The sequence below is a fragment of the Folsomia candida genome, unplaced genomic scaffold (genome assembly GCF_002217175.1).
Source record: "Folsomia candida strain VU population unplaced genomic scaffold, ASM221717v1 Fcan01_Sc003, whole genome shotgun sequence".
In the NCBI taxonomy this organism is placed as follows: Eukaryota; Metazoa; Arthropoda; class Collembola; order Entomobryomorpha; family Isotomidae; genus Folsomia; species Folsomia candida.
In genome coordinates this window covers 10,465,750-10,489,103 of record NW_019091195.1, presented here as the reverse complement: position 1 = coordinate 10,489,103, position 23,354 = coordinate 10,465,750, and the positions used below count along the sequence as shown (strand labels likewise).

General features: G+C 36.7%; 4 protein-coding genes across 9 annotated transcripts; all 4 read right to left on the bottom strand.

Moving 5' to 3' along the window:
* Positions 1-1,465: 1,465 nt before the first annotated feature.
* LOC110846073 (protein DDI1 homolog 2) lies at positions 1,466-7,524 on the bottom strand. 3 transcript variants are annotated; one of them, XM_035850333.1, is made up of 11 exons: positions 7,313-7,515; positions 7,180-7,240; positions 6,890-7,105; positions 6,665-6,816; positions 6,399-6,583; positions 6,028-6,282; positions 5,711-5,943; positions 5,561-5,612; positions 3,081-3,242; positions 2,533-2,630; positions 1,466-2,451 (listed from the first exon to the last, which is right to left on the bottom strand). In XM_035850333.1, exons 3-11 carry the CDS (start codon positions 7,061-7,063, stop codon positions 2,371-2,373), a joined length of 1,392 nt encoding a protein of 463 aa, XP_035706226.1. In that variant the 5' UTR covers positions 7,064-7,105; positions 7,180-7,240; positions 7,313-7,515; the 3' UTR covers positions 1,466-2,370. The 3 variants fall into 3 exon arrangements, 2 of the variants coding, with proteins under 2 accessions (XP_035706226.1, XP_021948384.1); XM_022092692.2 differs by having other exon boundaries at positions 6,890-7,086; XR_004834496.1 differs by lacking the exon at positions 1,466-2,451 and adding an exon at positions 2,867-3,048 and having other exon boundaries at positions 3,138-3,242; positions 6,890-7,086; positions 7,313-7,524.
* Positions 3,395-5,477, bottom strand: LOC110846072. Its single transcript, XM_022092691.2, has 5 exons — positions 5,299-5,477; positions 5,073-5,229; positions 4,658-5,004; positions 4,320-4,601; positions 3,395-4,252 (listed from the first exon to the last, which is right to left on the bottom strand). Exons 1-5 carry the CDS (start codon positions 5,392-5,394, stop codon positions 3,470-3,472), a joined length of 1,665 nt encoding a protein of 554 aa, XP_021948383.1. The 5' UTR covers positions 5,395-5,477; the 3' UTR covers positions 3,395-3,469.
* Positions 7,525-9,178: 1,654 nt separating the features above from the next.
* Positions 9,179-22,933, bottom strand: LOC110846059 (nucleolysin TIAR). 4 transcript variants are annotated; one of them, XM_035850335.1, is made up of 12 exons: positions 22,521-22,933; positions 14,741-14,778; positions 14,524-14,608; positions 14,296-14,356; positions 14,130-14,218; positions 13,993-14,052; positions 13,603-13,860; positions 12,256-13,499; positions 11,860-12,004; positions 10,907-11,067; positions 10,235-10,837; positions 9,179-9,643 (listed from the first exon to the last, which is right to left on the bottom strand). In XM_035850335.1, the coding sequence occupies exons 1-8, from the start codon at positions 22,720-22,722 to the stop codon at positions 12,982-12,984; spliced, it is 1,311 nt and encodes a 436-aa protein (XP_035706228.1). In that variant the 5' UTR covers positions 22,723-22,933; the 3' UTR covers positions 9,179-9,643; positions 10,235-10,837; positions 10,907-11,067; positions 11,860-12,004; positions 12,256-12,981. The 4 variants fall into 4 exon arrangements, with proteins under 4 accessions (XP_035706228.1, XP_035706229.1, XP_021948367.1 ...); XM_035850336.1 differs by having other exon boundaries at positions 10,254-10,837; XM_022092675.2 differs by having other exon boundaries at positions 10,259-10,837.
* Positions 14,807-22,498, bottom strand: LOC118435093. The gene is made up of 3 exons (XM_035850337.1): positions 16,249-22,498; positions 16,033-16,180; positions 14,807-15,930 (listed from the first exon to the last, which is right to left on the bottom strand). Exons 1-3 carry the CDS (start codon positions 16,511-16,513, stop codon positions 15,336-15,338), a joined length of 1,008 nt encoding a protein of 335 aa, XP_035706230.1. The 5' UTR covers positions 16,514-22,498; the 3' UTR covers positions 14,807-15,335.
* Positions 22,934-23,354: the final 421 nt, after the last annotated feature.

Genomic DNA, 23,354 nt, shown 5'->3' with positions numbered 1-23,354 from the left:
TACATATACAATGCCTGAAGCAAGACTTGTTGTGTAAGATTACTCCAAACTTTGTGTAATAAAACCTTGCATACATAAAAGAGAAACAAGTTTACAAGCTATATATGTATTCTGCAAGGATATAATATAGTCCATAAGCCGAACTTAAGTATAGGTCAACAAAACGATGGGGATATTTAGCCCGAATCGGAAGACATTTCGAGAGCACATTATTTGCGTCAAATACAGACCAACCACATAACTGTACATAACATAATCACTTATATTTATCTACGCCATCATTACTTTCTTGCTCGACACGTCAAACATTTTTGATGTGCATGTACTCGAAATTCGGTGAACAAACGTATCCGGGTCAGGTCATTGTATTGACCTTCTGCTCAATTACCTCCAACACGAGCATCAAGAAGATTGTTCCCATACCCGATGTACGTATATGTATAAATGTGATGGACACAGCCGTTTCACTCCAGAGAAAGTTTGTCCATCCGGCATGCCAGACTACCGAAGCGAAGGGAAACATCTGGAGTTGTCACTTGGAAATAATTTTTACAGAATTCATTATTAAAGTTCCAGTTGAAAAAAACTAGAGAAGAAATACGAATGATTTCATGTGCTTTCTCTTTGTACGGCATTATTATTATACCCCAACGAAATCCAAAAGCTATATTTCAGTACGACGCATAAGTTATACCTATTCACATACATTTATGCGCATATCAGTCTGTCTGTAGTAGTCTCAAACCCAACCAACCTTTTCTCCGAAAGTGACATTGCATTATGGAATAGAAAATGTAATGTAATGACGCGAGAACAAACAAAAGAAGTAAAACTGCTTTCTGGACGAAGGGTATCGTAACTTTTCTTCGTAACATACATGTCCATCATCATCATCATCACGATGAAGGAAAAACTGCGAAGGAATAATATCCGTCGTCGACGACGACGACTAGGTTGGATGGATTAGAATTGTTATTTTGTGAGTAATTTGATTCAATCTAATATCCGCTGCCGACCATTGACAGGTGCTTTCTTTCTTCCTTCAACTACTCTTCCGCCATCCATCATCAGCTTGTTTTGCATAATACACGAATGTCTGATTGAACCTGGATTTTCATTGGTTAAAAGTATGTACGGCCATATAAACAGAAATTTGTGACCTGGTCTGGGTACACATGAAACATAATGCAATATTACACATGGAGGTGGTGGTGAAAGGTGCATGTATACTACTACCGAAATAAGCTTTCTTCTTGGAAGAAGATACCACAAGATAAACTGCCTTTGTCGATATTTATCTCTACAATCGTCTTCAATTATCCGGCCCAAGACAAACAACGTCAAAGTATTTATAGTGACTAACGTGAGATAGATGACAACTTTTCATAATGAATGAATCTACATCATATCCATGCTAAATAAGTAAAGCGACATTTAAAATATTATTTCAAATCAGACACTCATATTAGATACATGAAAGTATATGAATATTTATTGCTTTATTCCTGAAGAATACTCTGGTTTGATGGACATTTATATATAATAAGTGTGTGCCTTTTATCACCTAATCATGTAAAATAGATTACCGGTAATAAATTGTAAAATTGTACAGTGACAGTGACAAAATATCATTGGTAAGAAGACTTATTGTTCGAGTGGTCGTATTTCGGATATATTATGCAGAAATTCCATGTAGAAAATACAATGTCTTACCCTGCCCCTTATTATAGATCGATCCAGTGTATGTGTAAAGTGAAAGTTTCACTTCACATCAACGATTTTCTTGAGTAAATATAAAGGTAAAATACACTTTGTGTTTTTTAGGATAGTAATATATGGTTTTAACACAATTGATATGAATGGATGGTTATAAAAGTTGATTAGACAAACAATTTAATAGCAGCCAGATACAACTAACTGGATTTCTACTTTCTCCTACCTCGAGAACGAGTTCTTTCATACTATTTTCCACGTTGTTGTAAGACTTTGTTGGGAGCAGGGAGATGAAGAGAGAGAGAGAGAGACCACGCTAACCTCATGAAAGTAGGTCGTTAGCTCACATGCGCCAAATTGAGAATCTGACTTGAGAAAATCGTTTCAAAATTGAATTGTAATGTCAGGTTTATCTGTATGTACATTTCTTGCCCACAATTGACAGAAGAACTGACAAGAAATGTTTGTCAAATTACAGAGGGATTTTCATATATATATCTATATATACATATATATCAAGGCCTTACTTATATATAAGTACACATATGTAGACACGCATTAAAGATGACATATATAAATACCATGTAAACTTGTCACGTGTCCAAAAGATGTAATTACAAGTACATGTCAATATTACAACTCAACACGATAAAACGATTAAAACTTGAACGACTTTGCAAATAACGCAGCGGCAGCAGCAGTTTCATCTCCGTTGGATCTTTGGAGTTCTGTAATCACCTTAAAAAATGCAAACAAAAATCCATTTGTACCATGTCGTATTTTTTTGCATAAATATTGATTTATTATGTGGTTTATTACCTGGTCTCTTGGAAATCCCATTTTCATAATTTTTTGTATCTTCGCCTCATCGACTGCTTGGGTAGATATGGAGGAAGGATTAGAAGAGCTTGGGTTGTCTGAACAAAAAATAATACCACCCTCCATGATTTGAATAAAATAAAAAATAAGCAGGTTTTAAGCATATCTAAAACATATGTTATGAAAGCAGCTCAAGATGATTAAACAAGAAAATAATACAGCATCGTGCGAGTGCTTTTATTTAGCACTAGGTTTCATTGGCAAATGAGAGTATGTAATAATTTCTGTATTTCAGGTATAAAATTGCAACAAAAGATCACTAAAATTTGAATACCGACAATTTGTAACATAGTGAGTGCTACTTGTCAGGGTGAATAGGGTATGAAAGGTCTATCGATGTGAGAATAGCAGGAAGAAGGCAGGATCTAACGTCTGAGGTCTCTTAATGTTTTCTGGATTTCTTGGAAGGATGAGGGTGAGGGTGGTCAGAGTGAGCAGGGATAAAAGGTGAAGAAGCTGTAATAGAATTTCATTAAACAATTATTTACTCTTTTTCTGCTCTCGTACACTTTCTTCAATCGCTTTGGCTAGTCCAATTTCCTCACCGCCTAGCTCATCCATTGCTCGTTCGTTTTCCACAGTACCATCAGACTTTGTAAATGACAGCCGCGCAGATTCAGGAAGTTCGTTCTCTGATAAAAATGGGGTCTCTGTAAAAAACAAGAAAAGATTTTTAAAAACATGCTTAGGTGAGGCTGCGACTAAAGGAAACACGTCTGCAAATTACTTTTCTTAAACAAATACGCTTTTTTATATATTTTGTTCATGCAAATCAAGTAGGATTGCTCACTTACTTAGTACATACGTATATATTTCAGTTTTTATTAAAATTACTCAACAGTGTAATAAACAAATCGAACAGACATATCTATAATATCTAATCACACCAAATTACATTCAACTTTCCATCCACCATTTCCAACATCTTATCCTGAACTATCTCGAGAGAACACTGAGTTTTGAACTTAAAAATGCCGAGTAAAATATCCAAATCAAAAACAGTGTTAAAGAAAGGCAAAATTTTAGTCATTGGGTGGATCACAAAACCATCCCGTTCCACACCCATCATTGTCGCAATCATTGTGGCCAAAAAACCTATACACTCGGCGTGTTTTGCTCGTCTCTTCTGTTCCGACCACATGTCTTCTTCCTCATCCTCCTCGTCATTCAAATCTTCATCCTCCTCGTCATTCAAATCTTCATCCTCCTCCTCATTCAAATCTTCATTCTCCTCCTCATCATCATCAAACTCGAATGGGGTCTCTGCTGGCAGTTGATACACGTTGACGATATCCTCGTCTTTCACTCCTCTCATAGTTGTTTTTGTTATTTTGTGACATTTTGAGCCATTGCCCTTAAAAACTTTCTTCTTTGCACATGACAGGCCATCATAATAGCCTCCATTTTTATCCCACCCTTGGTACGTATGGGGTTGGAGTTTCGAGAATTTTTTGCCAGGAGGGAGTAGAGGACACTTTTTGTGGTCAATCGATTCGTCTTTCTCACCAATCCGGAAAGAGACACCGTTCAGATTGAGAATTTTTAGAACCTTGCCCCAATCGGCTTCATGAAAATGAATCAGTCTCGTACAGTAATTAATCTTGTGACTTTCACCGTTCACTTTCATATTGTGAAGTAGCACAAGAATACCCAGGGCGATCTAAACAGACAAAATATTAATATTGGCATAAAAATATATATGTATGTGTTCAAATCAAAACACTAACCGAGTAATTATGATATATTTGAGTAGAATCTACACTCCGCCACGATTTCAGAATAGCGAACTTGTACTCTTCTGTGGACGCTGAATACTTGGTTAGCCACACTTCCCTTTTGTCAACATTCTTGGATTTCAAGTATTTGTTCACCCATTTGTCGGTTAAAGTCAATACTTTGAAGTCCGGATGGAGCATAGCAATAGTGGTGGTTTCGTTCAGTTTGTCCCAAATAAGTAACAACTCTCGTGGCCTGATTAAGTGCTTAACGCACATTGCGTTAACGACGTCCTACATAATAATTATTATAATTAACATAGTTATGGGAGTGATGAATTTTAACTTACAGAGGCAAAGGTCCAACACGAAGAAGTTCTACACTTTTTTTTCAAACCATGCCATTTACTTCTTTTGGCTGCGTTCTGCTCATTAAACCAAATAGTCCCACCCACCCACTTGATGAAGACTTCGTTGTCGTTTATTTTGATTGGTGTAGCATTTTTCCCCTTGGTCTTTAAAGTTGATGTGCCATCAATAGGAAGCGACTTCATGAGTTTCAAAAATTGAGGACTAGAGTCCATCGCGGAGTCCTTTCCGTTGTACTCCAAGTGAGACTTTATGGCGTAGAACACAGCAAGCATCGCTCCTTTAGGTGGTAGCCAATTCTCATCCTCCTGTGAATTATCTGGCGATTCTGTGACAAAAAAACAAATTTCACTCATATTTACATAACGAAAGTGTGAAAAAAGAGATTAAACTAACCGGAAATAATCAACTCGGCTAATTTAATCTTTTCTCCACTAGCCAACTCCACCGCTTTCACCCCGTCGGGGACAACGTACTTGACTATATTCTTTCCATCCTTAAAAATGAGTCGTCTTTTGGGAGGGATGGCCTCTTCAATATCTTCATTATCCAACTGAACACATTTTCATGAAAAAAGTATTAACAATACTTACTTTCAAACATTGTATTTAAAAAAACTCACCTCTACAATTTCAGATGATGATGAAGGAACAACAGAGTTTGAATTCATTGGCTCGAGGGGAGAAAAGAGCGAAGTTAACTTTCTCTGGTTTGACATTGTGTCACTAGTTATTTTTATTAATTAACTATTTCAAATGATTAAATTCTCCGAGAGCAATAACAGGTGATGTGCGCTCTCTAAGACTGAAATGATGACTGATGAGAATGATGATGGGGCGAAATGGGAAAAGATGCGACAGAGTTCAAAGGAGGTCATTACTCACCAGTACCACACGTTCCAAGAACTAGCATGTTTCGTTTGAGATCAATGGTGCACTGTCAAACAAATATAATTAATGTAGTTAATAATAAACTTAACCTAAATTTCATTTTTTCGGCAATATTATTATTTAGCATATATATGTCAAATATACTTGATGTCGTTTGAGCATGTCGAGCCCAAGCAGCATGTCCATCTTCTGATCCGCCAAAATGGAAAAGGAAGATGTCAGGAAAGAGCCTTCTATTTGGATTTGACACATGTGAATGCGCCCAAGAATCCTTTGAGTACCTACACCTGTGGCAATTCCTGAAAATCTAGTATCCACCAGTCTCATAATGTGGCACCGTTCTGCACATGCTGTGGACATAATAGTGGTCTGTGCTCCTGAAATTGTTTCAATACACCAAAAATCATGGCATTCTTAAAAAATTACAAATGGTGAGTAAAGATAGTGATATTGTTACAAACCTGAATCAACGAAAGCCTTAATGGGATGCCCATTAACTTTGCAATCAATATATAACATTACCACAGTTGCAAAACTTTCTGGATTATATTCCATAGCGGCTTCCATATTTGCTTCGATATTCTTTTGTTTAATTTCTTCGGCAATCAGTTTTTGAGCTTCTAGATCAAATGGGTTGGCAGAGAGTAGCCGGAGTCGCTGCTCCTCTCGTTGCTTCCTTTGTCGTTGAAGCTCTTTGATCATATTGGAAAATTTTTCTACAATCAAAGTATTTCATCACATTGAGTATATCATATTTACTTTTCATCATATTGGAACATAGTGCCAAAATAAAATAATTATTCATAACTATATAGTCAATATGTAACTATACCAAAGTCTCCACTAAGTAATGCGTCTGCCAACGCTGGATTATTTTGTTTAACGATAGCCAATTGTTCAGGATCATTTAACAAGGTGTCCCTAATATAGGCTGGGCTTGATTCGTCCCTGGGTGCTGCTCCTCCTCCAGAAAATCCTGATGCACCCGCTCCGCCACGCCCTGGCACCTGAATTCCACTAAAAATTAAATTAAGCAAAATAAAATATAAATTCATATTCTAAGATTTATATCAAATTATTATTTTAACATCTAAACACCTAAAGTCGAATCGAGGCAATTGTGATTGTGAGTTCTGTTGCGGCAATGAAAATCCAAATCCAGGAGTTGACCCCGAGCCCAAAGTACTTGCGGAATTTTGTTGTCGATGATGCTGAAGAACTACCATGTCCCCGTCTTTTATTCCATATTCCTGAGAAAGAAAACGATCAACATACAAATCAAGACAACTTCAAATTCTTTGTATCATATAATATGACATTTACTTTTAGAGTTTTAGCTCCATCGGTTAGAGGAACTCCATTAAATACGATAAGTATTTCAAGCGAAGGAATTCCGGACTCAACTTCACAAAATGCTTGAAAGTTTTCCAACTCCAAATCCTCGTTCACCTCCAGTGTGAATATATTATCATCCAAGCTCGTCACAGTCACCTTCATTTTGTTGACGAGTATTTTTTTTTCTGGAAAAATTATACAAACCTGTACACGTTCAATAAATTAATAATGGTACAATGCGGGCTATGATAACTCTTCTATGATAACTCTCCTCTTACCAGTGTTTAATGAAAGAATGCTGCTCGAGGTAGAGACGACTAACTCACTGCCAACTGTGAACTACAAATAAATAAAGAATGGTGAAACTTCTCGATTTATATATTAGGAAAGTGTTTTGTTAGTGGACCTCACCTCACACACACGAAAGGTTTTGTCCGCTCGTCCTATGAACGTTCTGGGAGAGAATGACACTGCAAATTTGAAGAAAATGTCGACAATGGGCAAATATAGTCGACCCAATATGACGAAACTTCTATGCTGACGACGGGGGCAGAAGCGGAATTATTGTTGTTATTTTGTCGATTCAGTTACTGCTGATGACTTTTGCCACTCAAACCCCACGATGGCTGGTCTGACGAGACGAGACGAGATGTGTGTCGTCTCAACTTTCTCCACACTTTCAGCAAGATCTGCTGGGTTCGGAAATTTGGATGCATTTTCGGATTGTTGTCAACCACGATTGCTTGACTTTTAGTGCCTAGTTACCCTTAACGGTTACGACAAATGGTCGAGTTACAAATAAAATAATTATTTTTAAAATAGTTGGTGTAAAAGTCCCTTACAAATACACCAACTACTTTGACCTTTAATAACTTTTGAACGGGCAGACATAGAGACTTAATTCTTAAAGATGAAATCATCGTAATTTTTAGCTTGATTTTTTAAGCTAAAAATTTCGAGGGTACTATTTCGAAGATTGAACTTGAAATCTCCAGTGTGCAGCCCGAGTCAAGCTCGCTGTTATCGGTCAAACCGACCATTTTGCATAGAATTTTATTGTACCAAATACATTTTACTAATGCACTTTACGCCTGTTTTTTGTCAAATAAACAATGCGTATTATGCATTGGTGAAAATTTTAACTAAATATAGGTTTTTAGCCTGAATCAGGGCTTATGTACCCGTTATGTCCGTCTGTCCGTCTTGCGATAACTGTCGTAAAACTAATCGTAGCAATATAAATTAAAATAGGAAAAATTTTCCGAGTTTATTAAGTTCGTGTTTTGTAATGGTTTATATACCAAAAATAAATCACAAAATTATATGCACATCGTTCATTACGAGTCCTGCTCTCAGAATAATGCCATCTTACAAGGCTCTGCAAAATTGTTGCCTTTTTAGCCTAAGTCAGTTCTTATGGAACCATCATGTCCTTCCGGAACACGATAGCCAAAATGGCTGAACCGATTTAGCTGAAATTTTCAGAACGGGTGAGACCGTAGGGCTTGATCCATACAGATTTTTCAAAAATATGTCACTCCACAAGTTTAAATGCATTTGGTACATTACAATTTCATGGAAAATGGTTGGTTTGACCGACAACCACAGAGTCTGACTCGGGCTCACTGGAGATTTCAAGTTTAATTTTCGAAATAGTACTCTCGAGATTTTTAGCTTAAAAAATCAATCAAAAAATTACGATGATTTCATCCTCAAGAATTAAGTCTCTATGTCTGCCGATTCAAAAGTTATTAAGGGTCAAAGTAGTTGGAGACTCAAACGCCCTTTTTGAACCAACGATTTTAAAATGAATTTTTAATTTGTAACTCGACCATTTGTCGCAACCGTTAAGGGAGACTAACGTTACCTAGATACTTAAAGTCAAGCAATCGTGGTTGTCAACGTCATTAGCATATTATCGTTGTGGTGATCATCGTTTAAGAACAGTTCAATTAAAAGTTGTACTAAATTTTAAGTTCAGATCAGAATCCTCCGTCGGAACACTTGATCACCATACCCCGGACAAATATTTTTTTATCCTACCCTACTCGTGTTGAGCTCAACATGAGTAGGGTAGGATAAAAAAATATTTGTCCGGGGTATGTTGATCACAACTTCGCCCCAGCTTTGCATAAGATGGGTTGCTTGCATGTAAAATTTTTGACGCTGGTTCATTAAGTGGAAAATTATTCAAGATGAATAAGATATCCACACCCGTCTCATGTAATCCTGGTTTTATTTACTTTATTTATTCAATGAATGAAAATGAATTCCGAATTCTGGTTCACATTGGGTTGGATTTATTTCAGGATTTTTCAAATAAATCAGTATCAATAATTAATTATCATGAGTTGAACATGCTCTCTATACGTATCTATATATAAATTATATGTATAAATACAAGCTTTAAGATTTATTTTAACTAAACGAACCAATGAAAACTACTTGTAACATCTAATACTGGGTTAATTTCTATTTTTTTTGCATTGTAAACTTATGGTTATAATAACAATAATATGAGCTGCCTGCCGATGCGATGTAAATTATACAATGATGATAACCAAATTACAGTATATATATATGGTCATGTATTGTGGGTACGTTGTATAAAGTATTTGTTGACATTTTTTTTTATTTACTCGCGAGACTAATAATTTTGTCTAAAGTATGGCGCATTTGACAGAGCTTCGCAGAAACTGAATCACTCCAGAAAAAACTGGTCGTCAAGAAATAATGGAGAAACTTAAATACTCCAATTTATAATACCGAAACAATTGAAACTCTCGGATGTAAAACAGCCTTCGCGACAATTTTTTTATAAAATTAAACCTAGTTACATTTAAATACCGTTTTTGAAAAATAATTTCATTTCATTTTTAGCCCGAGTCAGGGCTTATGGAACCGTCATGTCTGTCTGTCTGTCCGGCACGATAGAGCCAAATCGGCTGAACCGATTGACTTGAAATTTTTACCATATGCATAATGGGCAAAGTTAGGAAACGAATTCGAATATGGGCGAAATCGGTCAAGTGGTTGACCAGTGGGGGTCAAAATTTTTATCTGGAGCGACCCATAGCGATTTTTAGAAATTGTTTAAAAAGATGAAATCCGGCACAATGATACTTAATGGCTTCTCATTAAAGAATATGAAGATAAAAGTGAGCAAAGTGCAACCAGAGTGATTCATACTGATTTTTCAAAATAAGCCTGACTCGGGCTAAAATTGATATTAAATTATTTTTAATTATTTTTACAAAACGGTATTTAAATGTAACTAGGTTGATTTTTTTTAATTATCGCGAAGGCTGTTTTACATCCGAGCGTTTCAATTACTGTAATAAATTAGAAAGACCGAACTGAAAATTGTCATCATGTTCAACTCGGAGGAGGAATACATAATTTATTAGTATTATAGGTGTTGCTTAGTGTAGGTTGGGTATATGTATGTAGGTCATTATCATCTACTTATCTAACCCAAGGGTAGGAAGGGATATATTAAATACGTGGCTAACTACTCTCTAATATTACTATTACATTAAGGTTATGGCTGCTTATGGAGTAGGTGATCGCTGAGAAGCTTTTGTTAAGGTCCGCTGAAGGAAGGTCTGGCGCAATTATTACGATATTACGATAATAATGAAGGTACTCTGTATTACGCTATGCGCAATATTGTAGGCTTCCGAGTGAATTAGGATGTCCAGCATAGGCCATTGGTCCAAATATGATGGGTAGAAGTCGTCGTAATTTAATTGTGGTATGTAGAAGTAAGGAGGAGAGCTGTACCATCATAAGGTTGCTGGTGAGTAATGATTAAATAAAGAACGTTTAAAAGTATGCATTTCCAAGAGGGGATGGGCGAGGAGATTCTTCTCTGTGTGGGGGAATTTTGGAATTGGTTGATGTCTTCAGCATAGCCTGGGTTTGTTGTTGGTTAGCCTAAAATCATGAAGGTGGTCTATAAATTAGGCACAATGATTGGCAAGCAATGGATAAAGGTACAGTTACCTGTATGTTTCTTTTGTAACAATAACTCGAGGAGTACCGGCCGTATAATTGCACTCATACTCGATACAGTGTAGTGAGCTGCCGAATGATGATCGGTGTGTATCCTGAGATTTGTAGAACTTGACTTGTAGGGAAACTATTAAAGTACCCCCATTATTGAGCTGCAAACATACAAAAATAAACTGATGACCTTTAGCTTTAACTTAAAACATCAGAGAACTAGAAAATAACAGCCTCCAATCAATCAAATATTTTATATCATTCAAATTAAAAAGCACTATCGCAATACCCTGTCATCAAACCAAAAATTAAGTACTGGGAGCGTAGATCAAAGATAGCAGCGACAATTACTAGTAATAGTAGGGATCTGCAAGTGGAAGATGGCATGACACATGCATGTTATCTCAGGCAGGAGTCAAGGCAAAGAAAAAATAAAACACAAGAAAAAGATTACTGCACGTATGTACATACTTGTTGTACACTGAGTGAAATGAAGAATAAGAGTCAATACACATAGCAGACCTATTAAGCTGCAAATAGCGTGCCAAGAGAAAGCAGTTCGATTTTCTCCACTGCTGCCAAAATAAAAGCAATGTCAATGCGGTTGGTTGTCGCGATGAAACCTTGTCAATTGCGTGGCAAAACAAAGACGAGAAATGGCAAATGAAGAATACATGTAAGACCGTAATCATACTTTTTTATAACTTTTAGAAATATCACAAGCGAAACAAAATAAGGCATAAAACCGAACATGCAAAAAATGAGGTCTCAGACATATATGATGGCAGATAACTGTACAATAGTAAAAGAGATAAGTTGTATTTACGTATACCCAACACATCCAATCAGAACAAACATGATTGTTACTTTAGGAAGGAGAAATTTTCATGATGGGGGAGGGGAGAGTGCATGCCATCGCAATAAAGCATAAAGGGCTAAAAGAAAAGACTTACAGACATTATCAAGGGCACATCATGCCTCAACCCATTTTTAGACGCCGGTACACCATGAGTTGGATACGACGCAGTGTAAGCTGACGCGACAGAATCCCGAGATTTTTCCACACATTGTACCTCCTGATTTTGCACTTGTAAATTACTATATAAAACATAAAACCAAGAACAAAAGTTAAATTTCTCTTATACAATGATCACGAAATATTAATAACTATAATAAACCCACCAAGACTAAAGCCACCCACCACCAAACATAACCACACAAATAACAAAACAAAGTGATGAACACGATGATAACTCTACCAATACGTTTATACGTATTGGTAGAGTTGTCAAAGTCACCGTGATGATTATATGCACGTCGAAGAAGGTCACCTGGGCACTTTCACTTACCGTTTTAAATAGGAAGCCAAATATTATTATCGGTATTATCTTTTGTTTTGTGACGAGGAAAGGACCAAAGTTTCTCAATTCATCAATGGAGTTGAACATATTTATAAAGAATGGAAGAATTAAAAAAATATTGTTTGAAGAAATTGTATGCACCACAGTTTCAGAATTGGAGTTCACAGGGAGAACAACGAGAAGAACTTGAGTATATTTGCGGAAGACCCACCAACACAACCACCCTCACGGATGGACATGTATATATGTTCACCAAATCACACTAAAATTACACTTGTTAAACTTTCATCATATTTTATATACCAACTACTTAATATACGAACTTGTTTACATGTTATTCATTTACTCATCTCATTTATGGACGATTGAAAATTTACAAAAGTGAACATGAAACTAATAATATTCTAAACAGACACATATATGGATTTGAAACACACACATGTAGTAGTAGGTAGCAGCTAAATTAGCAAAAACGACATAGTTCTTAAGACATGTACAAACTCATGTTAATTTAATTATGTGTAGATATATATATACATCACCTTAACAGTTAGTCGTAATAGTCGTACGATACGATATTATAATGTTATGTTTATAGATCTTATTGTTTAGTCTATTATTCATTTATATTAGTCTAAAAGTCCGTCAGCTCATTTTTCCCATTTTTTCTTTCGCCATTCTTCACCAATAATAATCAGTCTAATTAGCACAACATCACTGCGCTTGAAACTGAGCTTGCATCATAGCATAGGCTGCTGCCGTTGCAGCATCAGCTCCTCCACCTTGACCTCCTTGATGTTGTCCTCCAGCCCCACCCGCTCCAGGAATTCCCTGTCCCCAGGCAGAACCCATCCCTTGAACGCCTTGCAGGCCAGCCATATATCCTGCTGCCGCTTGTTGCTGGCCGTAGGTTCCATTCCCATAAGCTGCGTAGCTTTGAACTCCCTGCATAAATTGATTCTGCATCTGTTGTGCAGCAGCAGCAGCAGCTGGGTATCCACCATACCACTGACCCAGCATTTGTTGACCGTAGGCGGCCGCGACATAGTTGGGTTGGTTTCCCCCTCCTCCTCCACCGCCACCACCTCCACCCACTCCTCCTCCTCCACCATACTGATTACCCCCTCCAGATTGATTCTGTCCACCTCCTCCTGCTGAATCTCCCGATTCCTTTCCCCACGAGCATTTCACTGTTTGTCCATTAATCTCTGTATTATGTACAGCAACTATCGCTATAAGTTGAAGAAAAAAAATACACGTTAGCTTCATAAACTGTGATGAATACACAGTTCACTATATTCACATGTATTTTAAATAAGTTATTAAGTTTCTTACCGTTCGTGGCAGCCTCTTTGTTCGCAAATCTGATGAAAGCAAATCCTTTATCCTTGAAGACCCGGATTTCGTAAAGTTGTCCAAATGGTGAAAAAGTTCGCTGCATCAACTCTTCAGATATTCCATTACTAAGTCCGCCACAGTACACTGTACAATTTGTTACAGAACTCTGGTTATATACATCATCAAAATTGAGATGTTTAGAGTTGCCACCGCCGCCGCCGCCTTGCCCATCATTTCCACTGCGGGGTGGTGGAACTGAAAGTATACATTAAATTAAAATTCAATGAAAATAATAATTTTGAAGTTGTTCAGATAAAGTATTAACTATTTTTCGAAAGTCAAAGGAACTTTTATCTGCATTGGATTATTTGTCTCAAATATTTATACCTTTCCTAGTTGCCCAATTTGTGCGGATACTTCTATTACCAAGCCATTGTCCATTCATTGCTATTCAGACAATAATTGGTTAAATTTGGACTCGAAGTATATAATTAGTTAAGAAATAAGCCTTGACTAAAACTAACCAGCTATTGCTTGTTCGGCGTCCGATTTCTTGACAAAAGAGACAAACCCAAATCCTTTTGATTTTAGCGTTTGTGGATCCCTTACCACCCTAAATAAAAATACAATGATATGCTTAAATTTTTCAATGTGTTAGATTAGTAACTGTTTTTTTTAATTTCTACTCACCGACAGTCAGATATTTCTCCAAAAGGTGAGAATGCATCGCGCAGCGCTTGAGTTTCAATTTCTAAATATCAAACGGGGACAACTTTAAATTCACATGTATTATGCTTAATTTATATACAAGTTGTGTAAGTAGTATTAAGACTAAAATTAAGTAGTAGTTGCATTTTGCAGACCTCAACGATATGCCAACACCAATTTAAATATATACTATAACGACTTGGTGCTTACCTTGACTTAAATCCCCCACGAAGATATGATAGTGTTTGCTCGTGTCGGGTTTGCTCTGAGTATTTGGGGATGTTGCCCAGTTGACCTGTTAATTAATCAATAACATAATACGTGCATAAATAATACAGTGAGGGAAAAAACAAATTTTGCTTGACAAGGCATGCATTGTAAACATAACCGATTAACTTTGCATGTCAGAGATAAAAATAATCTTTACCTTCATCTCCTTGCCGAAACAATTCCTTTTGTTCATTGCTAAATTCAAATTTTAAAACTGTAAAAATACTCATGAATGTAAAAATTACTTTTAAATCAACTTTATTTAAAATTATAAAATTTAAATCTATTAATATCATTAAATGATAGCGACTCGTGCGTTACATATAGGTCCATAAATACGTAACGCACGAGTCGCTATCATTCTATGCTATATTTAACATGGTAAGATAGGCGTAACGCGTTACATAATTAATGGACAGAACCTAATTGTTGTTAAGTTAATTGTAATTTAAAAAATACTAAACAATTGTCAACTGCATATTCCTGATGGGGATAAGGTAGCCTGTTCCCCTCGTTCGTTCTCCACATGCGATGTACCCAAACAACACGAAAATTCAGTCGATGCACATAAGGAAAAAATAAAACTTAGGTGGGGCATAAATGGCCTAGCCCAAAATCGGGTGATTGCATGAATGATGATGAGAAATAGAGAAATGCGTAATAAAAATTAACATTTAATTCATCGTTTATATTTATTTATAAAGTGTGATTTGAAACCAAAAATGTAATGGATTAAATTCCTAGGTAAACCCCTATTCCAGCACAGAACCAGGGATTGAAACAGAAACATTACCGATTTGTACAGGATTAAAAATGAAGTGCGATCCAAAAGCGTTGCCATAACGATCGTAGTCCGTGCGAATCAATTTTTCTGTTTTCACAGAAAAAGGACCACACACCCCAGCGATTTGTATAAGAACAGTCCTCACACAAGTGGGGACTAATATTTTCCGATGGCGAACAGTTCGGCTGGATTCCTGAAATTGACTACTGTTTGACCAATTGTAGGCAGTACATGAGGTTTGAGAGAAGTGGCTAGCAAATTTTTGAAAAATTCGCCAGGTCATTTGTACGGAAACAAACTTTTGTAAGTTGAGAGGGGGCACTTGTGAACCCACACCACCTCCAAGTGTGCTGCTCTTGGACACATCCACTCCGACCTCGACTGATGCTCCGGATGCATAAGTGTTGCTGAATGATGAACCCTTCGTATTGCTGCTTGTGTGAATTGCCGATACTTCATGAGTATAATCCTCTTCCTGGTCCTTGTAGCCTGTTGTGTTATCAGAATTTACGAGTGTAACTGTTCGCTCCTCAGGTTCGCAGCTATTAAGGATGTCCAAATCTCTATGAATACGAAACACTACGCTTTAATTTGGAGCATCGAGCATAACAAGAAGTCGAAAGGATCATGAAACAAAAGTATTAAATATTGTCAATAATATTCACCTTTCTTCTGAAAAGTCATATGGGAATGACGGACCCCCAATAGAAGAAAATGATGGAGGGAAGCACAAATTAAATGAGCAGTTTTCATCAATAATATAGGCTTCGCCAGTGCAGTTTGTAGTTTTGAACAAATAAAGTCTAGTCCAAACTGTTATAATTGCAAAAGATTAACACAAATAGGACACAAATTCTAATTAATTAATTAAATTAATTTACCTCTCAAACCAACTCCACGCTTTCCACCCTCAAATGAATTAACATCCGAGACATTTATACAGTCGGACTTGGAATACGCGTAAAAGAGGTAAAGTTTAGCGTTTTTGTCAGGTTTAGAAATAGGAGTGACACGGGAGGAAATTGGAATGTCAGTAAGATTTATGGCACTTAATATGATGAAATGTGGAGTATTTTCCTGGGAACGTAAACAAGCATATGAAACGAAAACACTCGATAAGAGCACGAGAATTTTAAGTTTCAGCATGCCAAAAGAAGTGATATTTAAAATGTTAATGATAATTGCTAAAATATGGGAAGACTGAATGTGTACGACTCATGTGGACGACTGAGAGAAAAAAGGGTGCAACTACCCTTTGAAAGCAAGCCCTTGAAAACCTAACATGTAAATCCCAACCTCGGTCTATTTTTAAGTCCATGTCCATGAGGTGCTGCCATTTCTTGGAGGACTCCAAAAATATAGCACAAAGGGTCAAATTCTAACGAGTTCATTTCCCTCGTTTTATCGTTTTCCCTTCACCTACTGGATATGTGAGACTTGTTAACAGAATCCCAATCGATTGGGCTTGGGATTCTAGATTCTATAAATAAGTCTGACCACCTCATACATCCAGTAAGTGAAGGGAAAACGAGGGAAAAGAACTCATTAGAATTTGACCCTTTGTGCTAAAATCTAAAATAACTTGAAGCAGAAAAGAAGAATGAGAACGTAGGAAATAATGAAGCATTACTTTAGTTTCTCATCAACACAACTGCAAGACACTCTAATTCACAAGTCGCCATATACCTCACTTCTTCAAGATTTATTTTTAAATATATATGTACGAAGTTACCAAGGAGTGCGTGAATTGCCTCAATGAGGCAATTTTTTCCATAAATTCACAAATTTCATCATCTACAAAATTCAATTCGTAGTGAAGTATTTTAAAGAATAGATCCGAAGAAACGACCCAGGTTACCTGTGGAAATAGTAAGTCCTCAAACTCCATTATATTTATATATATTAAATGAGTTTAAATTTTAATAAGAAAAACTGCGCAACTTCGTTAGGTTTGTAACTCTGCGCTTTGAGCTCACTTTGTTAGTATTTTTCAATAAAACCGGGTTTCAGTAAAATATGTGCAACAATGTCGGTTCTAAAACAATGCAAACACAAGTCACCCAAATTATTTTACGACCTAAAAATATAAAACTAACCAGCGCACTTTTCATTATATAGACTTAAGCCAACGATATATCGAATGTAGTATTTTGTAGGGAATTAATTTCCACAGAATATAAATAATAATTCCATATTTTACACAGGGTGTACGGAGGAATCTGGAAAGGTGATTCTCTTTAAAGACATCTCTTTGCGTCGAGCCATGATTTTCTGGATTTTGTTCTCCAAATATTTCGTTTCCGCCGTTCCATTGGGGGATGAATTAGTTCCTTTACCTCCCCTTCCCACACTCGCAGGACCGTTTCCTGTCACTGATAGATCTCAAGTTCAACAGTTAGGAGGGTTAATAATTCCCTTCCCTACACTCTCTGGACCATTTCCTGCAGCTGGTGGATCTCAATCATTTAAAGGTTCACTGATCCCTCTCCCTACACTATCTGAGTCATCCCTTGTAGCTGGTGGATCTCAAGACCAACTCCCAAATACTGATCAGCAAAGGTAAAAATTAAGAAATATCGAACTAACTACCAAAGTACTAATGAGACACTAGAACTACATAAAGATTGAAGCAATGTGATTTTTTAAATAATTCTAGGACTGTTCTTCAACCACAAGAATATAATACTTTTCCTGACCCATATCAACAGCCGAATGAGAACGAACAAAAGGAGTGGACATCTCAAGATATTTCATTACGGAAACTTGGCGGGACCACAAATTATGACTCCATCCAGTCTAAATTAAGCAGCAAAGACACAAACAAATTTTTTGAAAATACCTTGGGACGGTATATTGTTGAGGGCGAGCGAATTGTTTTCTCTGTCGATAAGAGAAAAGAACTGGAATGCGTTCGCGGTACTCCAAAGGGCCCATTGTGGAAATTTACCGATAGTACTATGGACCAAGAGGAATCAGGGCAATAGTTGATGCTTATAGAAGGTATTACTTAAGGTCATTATTTAATTCAAAAATATAACTCAAATTTGTTGAAGACATGATAATTATACAGAATTGCATGAAAAAGATCGTGGGATAGACAAACCAAATCACACCTTACTCGCAGAATCAATACAAAAATTACAAAATGTATCGCAGAAAAGTGTCGCCTCGCAACGGCGTCACAAATATAATGTTACAACCTAGACTATACGTCTAAGTATGTCATTTATGTAAAATATTTGGCCACGGGTCTCCTGTTCACTGTTAGATACAGATATTTTGCCACTGGTTTCCCCATCACAGATGGTTTAACACCAAACCGGTCTTTATAGAACATAAGTTGAAAATAAATTGACTAATTGATTTAATCCAGAACCGGGAACTACGTTACCAAAGAAGAGGCAATAGAGTGGATCCGGAGGATTGACGTTTTTGGACAAGACACACCTCTGAGGGCTCCAGAATATTTAGGAACCACCTACAGCACTTCACTTTCTACAGTTACAACCGAGTCACACTACTTGGCTTGCCTCCAGCGTACAGTCTTTGTTGGAGAAGAAATCCTTATTTCGATTGTTCGAGGGTTTACCATAATTTTCGCAGGTTTAAAAAATGGTGTGCCGCGATTTACAAGAAAGAAAGCCTCGAAAAAGACAAACACCTTGCAAACATGGGTGACAACTGCGGAGGGTGATAAATTCTTCTAGTAAGTAATACATGTTCAAATTTATATAGGCGCCCTTGTTAGAGTTTTATTTTCTTACAGCGTTACTAATGCTGAGAATGTCTACTGGCTTGACCGGCTTTCAGTTGCACCAGAAGAGCGGTACCAGATAAATAATATTAATTGGTGGCAATATGCAATTAAGTTGTTTTTAATATCATAGAGACGGGGTTCTTTACTTCCAACACCCACTATTAGAAGAAGATAAATACGCACCCATTGGAGCTTGGCGGAGGGTTTTTGGGTGGGATCTAATCTTTGTTGGACCCTCTCCAATTCAAACGTCCAGATTAATGTGGCGATCTGCTAAAAGTTCTACTACCCGTAGTTTGGCCGCTTGGAAAACGATACAGATTACTCAAGATGCAGAATTTTTAAACCGCAACAATAGGGATCGTCAAACATTGATCCCAGATGAAAAGTGAGTGCTTTCAAAAATTATATTTCCGTCAGGTTTAATCCACATTGTCAGATCGGAGCGTAAATTTAATATAGTTAAAAATAATGTATATTTCAAGTGGACGATATTTTGAAGAAAACCCGCTTATAAATGCTTGGATGTCTATCGGAGAAACAAAGATTATCAGTCTCCATGGAAAGGATGTCGGTTTAACATTTGTCAAAATATCCCCTAACCGGGAGCACATGATATATTCCAACTCCAGGTATCCTAATGCCAACCCTATGCAAATTCGAACATGGGAAACTGAAATGTTCGTGACGGGTGGCCATAATCCCCTAAACTATTGGAAAAATTACCCGGTGTTAGACACATTGTAAGTAATGATTAAGGCTGTCATTCAATACCTGAAATAATTTCCGTTCATGTTTACAGTAATGCACCGGAATGGATGGTAAAGTTTTTCACTCCTGAAGCTTTTGCCAGATTATCTCGAGGAGCTATTCCTAATATACACAACAAAAAGGATGGTGGAGGACACAATTACATGTACCGGCGTCATCCCAAGACATGGACTGACGAAAGCAAAGCAAAGCAATTGATATGAATCATGTCAAAATTGGTGAAACATCCCGTCGTTTTGTAACTAGAGTTGAAGAGACGGCCAAACATAACAACGAACATTACGAAATCCTGTTTGAGATAGTCACCCCACTCAGGTTAGTATGTATATATATACATAATTATTTATATTGGAGTGAATAACTCAAGCTATGCTTCCGTAGACTTATGCTAGAGTCTGTGACGCACCTACAACTTTTCCCAAATAGGAGGCCAATTGATGGAATTCAAGGGGGAAGTGAATATTTTTATATCGAGGTGATGGATGCTAAACGTGTAATGGAAACCGTTAATGAAGCTATTATCGAGTTAATAGCAGGAGGACAAATATCTATTCCAACATGATAATAACGTTAAAATAATTCAGCACCCTAATAACTCATTAAGTTTTGGTTGTCAAATTATGTGTGTATCAACGTTATTTAAGTGAGGTTTAATGTGTTAAATGCTTGATACTGGATTGGAAGGATTTTTTACATAATGTTGACATCGTCAAATAACAATAGAACTGAGTCGAAATGAAATATCTTTGTGTTCATTTGATTACTCATGTCGTTATTTAGGTAATTCATAATAGGCAGTTTGCAAACCTACGTTACGTAAAATTTCCGTACCTCTCCCAATTTCTTAATCATGGTCAAAATTTTCGGAGATAACATGAGAAACTTTCAGAAGGGAGCCAGGAATAATTCACTATCGTGTCCCAAAATTTTTACCAAAATATTCCATTTCAATTTTGTTAGTTTTGCAATTAGGTGATTTTTTAGGTGATTCAACTTTTTGCCCCACCTAAGGTCCGTTTATAGTTCACGATTACTCTTAGCGATCGCTAAGAGAATTGACAAATAACGGGTTTATGGTCTCGACGCGTAACCATCATGTCACCTTAACGATCGCCAAGAAATTCGCCACCTAATCGCTTTCTGGATTTATGCTTCATTTTCACGTGATTTTCACGACCGCTTCATGATCGCTACGGAAGTTGAACTCGGTTCTACTTTTGGACGCGTGAAGCATAGAGGAAGGCTTAAGAAAAGTTTAAAAATCAATCACTATGACAACGAAAATGACTTTTGCAGTGCAATTTTTCTCAGGTGAGGCTAGTAACCATAGGACATTTGAAAAAATGTACATGGTAACGGCGAAGCCTTAGTATGCATTCAAGGACCCCTTCTGGATATGCGCACGAAGATAGCGACCGAACGGTTTGTTGTATCAAAAAAAATCTTGAAACAAATATTTCGGGGAATCGTAATGCGGAGTGTCTTTTCAACTGCTACGCTCATAAACTTGCATTCTACTCCATTTTAAATCGTTGTTAAATTTTAAAACGGGCGTTTGATCAACTTTTGTCAGCTAAATGTAGTGATTACAATTGAGATTATTGTGTGGCATATAATAGAGCACCCATCAAAAGCAACCGCAAAGAAATCGGATGAAAACTCAGGAACTTTTTCCTATGCATTCTATGACAACTTTTGCAACATTTACGCAAATTGCCAAAATTGGCACAGATTGCCAAATTTGGCGCACATTATCAAAATTTCATGATTGTCATAAATATAATATAATAAATAACTGATTAAAAACCTATAAATAAAACTAACTTTAAAAAAAACATTCTCAGGTGAGGTGATTAAAAACTTATAAACAAGCGTTTATTATTCTCGAAATATATAACATCACCATCATCATTAACAATTACAAATTCCGAACCTGCGGCTTTATGTGATACTTTGGTATAGTGTTAAATATTTGAGGAAAGCTTATAAGAAGGTCAAAGGCTGGTCCCAGAATTAGTGAAGGACAAGAACAAAAAGTTTTGCTGCACAAGGATAATATCCTTCTGTATGTATATTTTACAGAATGCCTGAAATTGAGTAAAATGGTAGCATTCTTAAAAGCCGCAGGTTCGGAATTTGTGATCGTTAATGATGATGGTGGTGTTACATATTTCCAGAACAATAAACTTGTTTATTAGTTTTTAATCACCTCACCTGAGAATGTTTTTTTTTAAAGTTAGTTTTATTCAATTCTTTAATTTACGGGTTTATACTTTCCTCTCAACCACAGATAGCGGAAACTAATGCGATCGTGAAAAGTAAAAATTTGAGAAAAGCATAAACCTGGCGCATGAATGTCGAAGAACGCTATGGGGACGTAATAATATCGTGAACATTAAGTATAAACACTACTTTAGGAAGGGCTTATATGCTAGTTTGTCTATAACAGGAATATGCAGTCGAATGATAATAATAATCAAAATTGCATTTAGCAAATGGTTAAAACTACATTTAAGTTGATTATTATCATAATTAATTGTGGCTAATTTTTAAAATTCTAACACAATTTTTAGCAATAAAACAACCTCAAATAATATGCATTTGACCAAAATCTTTGAAACTTACCGGAGAGGGCGGCAGATGCGGCGTGGTGTTCGAAAAATTCGACAAAAGCGTATTTGTCTGTGTTGGGTTCATGAATTATTTTACAACCTGCCACTGGTCCAATTTGTGAGAATAGTAGGAACAAAAAGTCTTCGGTCGTTTGAGAGTCGAGATTGCCCACGTACAAGGTTCGTGGTTGTGTTTCTTCACCCGTCTCCATCATTATTTTATTATTATTTGAAATTCTAGTTCTCAATCACACTTCGAGACACAAAGGCACTTCTCTACACCTGACCAAATCACGATTACGAAAAATTATGAGAATAATTAATTTCTAACTTTCAAAATGTCAATTATCTTTGCAGAGCAGGCATTAAAACTTGAACCAAGCAGCAGCCGGATGGGACTCACAAAACTTGGTTTGAACCCCCACGCCCAGCCAGACAACGGGGCAACCTGATCCAACTTTCACCCCAACGCAATCCATCAGCCCACACATATTTACTATTTACTACCAAACACTTTCTCTCCTCCATTTTCTCATGCACCGTGATTTTGGACACTTCATTTTAACTCTTTTTTTTATTTATTCTTCATCTCGTTCTCACTTTTGGGAAAAAATTATAATGCATTTTTTGGTGAACAAGAGTGATGAGTGTGGCAGTCAAATAAATCAAATTCCTCATCCGCGTGCTCTCTTTGCCTGTTAAATATTCATTTCAACTCCGTCTCATCAGGTATATGTAGTTCGGCTCAAGCTCAAACTTTGAAATATGCACGACTAGAAATCCAGCCAGACTTATTACTTGCAGAGAGGAGGAGCAGGAGGTGTGTGTTGATAATGCTTATTTTATG

Bases quoted from the DNA above. Each gene is read 5' to 3' on its own strand.
- LOC110846059 (XM_035850335.1), bottom strand. From the start codon at position 22,722: ATGATGGAGACGGGTGAAGAAACACAACCACGAACCTTGTACGTGGGC. The intron at 14,779-22,520 runs GTAAGTTTCAAA...ATTTGAATTTAG, and splicing joins CGCATCTGCCGCCCTCTCCG to CAATGAACAAAAGGAATTGT. The intron at 13,861-13,992 runs GTATAAATATTT...GTATACTTTCAG, and splicing joins AAATTGGGCAACTAGGAAAG to TTCCACCACCCCGCAGTGGA.
- LOC110846073 (XM_035850333.1), bottom strand. From the start codon at position 7,063: ATGAAGGTGACTGTGACGAGCTTGGATGATAATATATTCACACTGGAG. The intron at 6,584-6,664 runs GTGTTTAGATGT...TTTAATTTTTAG, and splicing joins TTGCCTCGATTCGACTTTAG to TGGAATTCAGGTGCCAGGGC. The intron at 5,613-5,710 runs GTATATTTGACA...TTTGTTTGACAG, and splicing joins ACATGCTCAAACGACATCAA to TGCACCATTGATCTCAAACG.
- LOC118435093 (XM_035850337.1), bottom strand. From the start codon at position 16,513: ATGCTGAAACTTAAAATTCTCGTGCTCTTATCGAGTGTTTTCGTTTCA. The intron at 16,181-16,248 runs GTAAATTAATTT...CAATTATAACAG, and splicing joins GCGTGGAGTTGGTTTGAGAG to TTTGGACTAGACTTTATTTG. The intron at 15,931-16,032 runs GTGAATATTATT...TCGTATTCATAG, and splicing joins TATGACTTTTCAGAAGAAAG to AGATTTGGACATCCTTAATA.
- LOC110846072 (XM_022092691.2), bottom strand. From the start codon at position 5,394: ATGTCAAACCAGAGAAAGTTAACTTCGCTCTTTTCTCCCCTCGAGCCA. The intron at 5,230-5,298 runs GTGAGTTTTTTT...AAATGTGTTCAG, and splicing joins CATCATCTGAAATTGTAGAG to TTGGATAATGAAGATATTGA. The intron at 4,253-4,319 runs GTTAGTGTTTTG...TTGTCTGTTTAG, and splicing joins AAATATATCATAATTACTCG to ATCGCCCTGGGTATTCTTGT.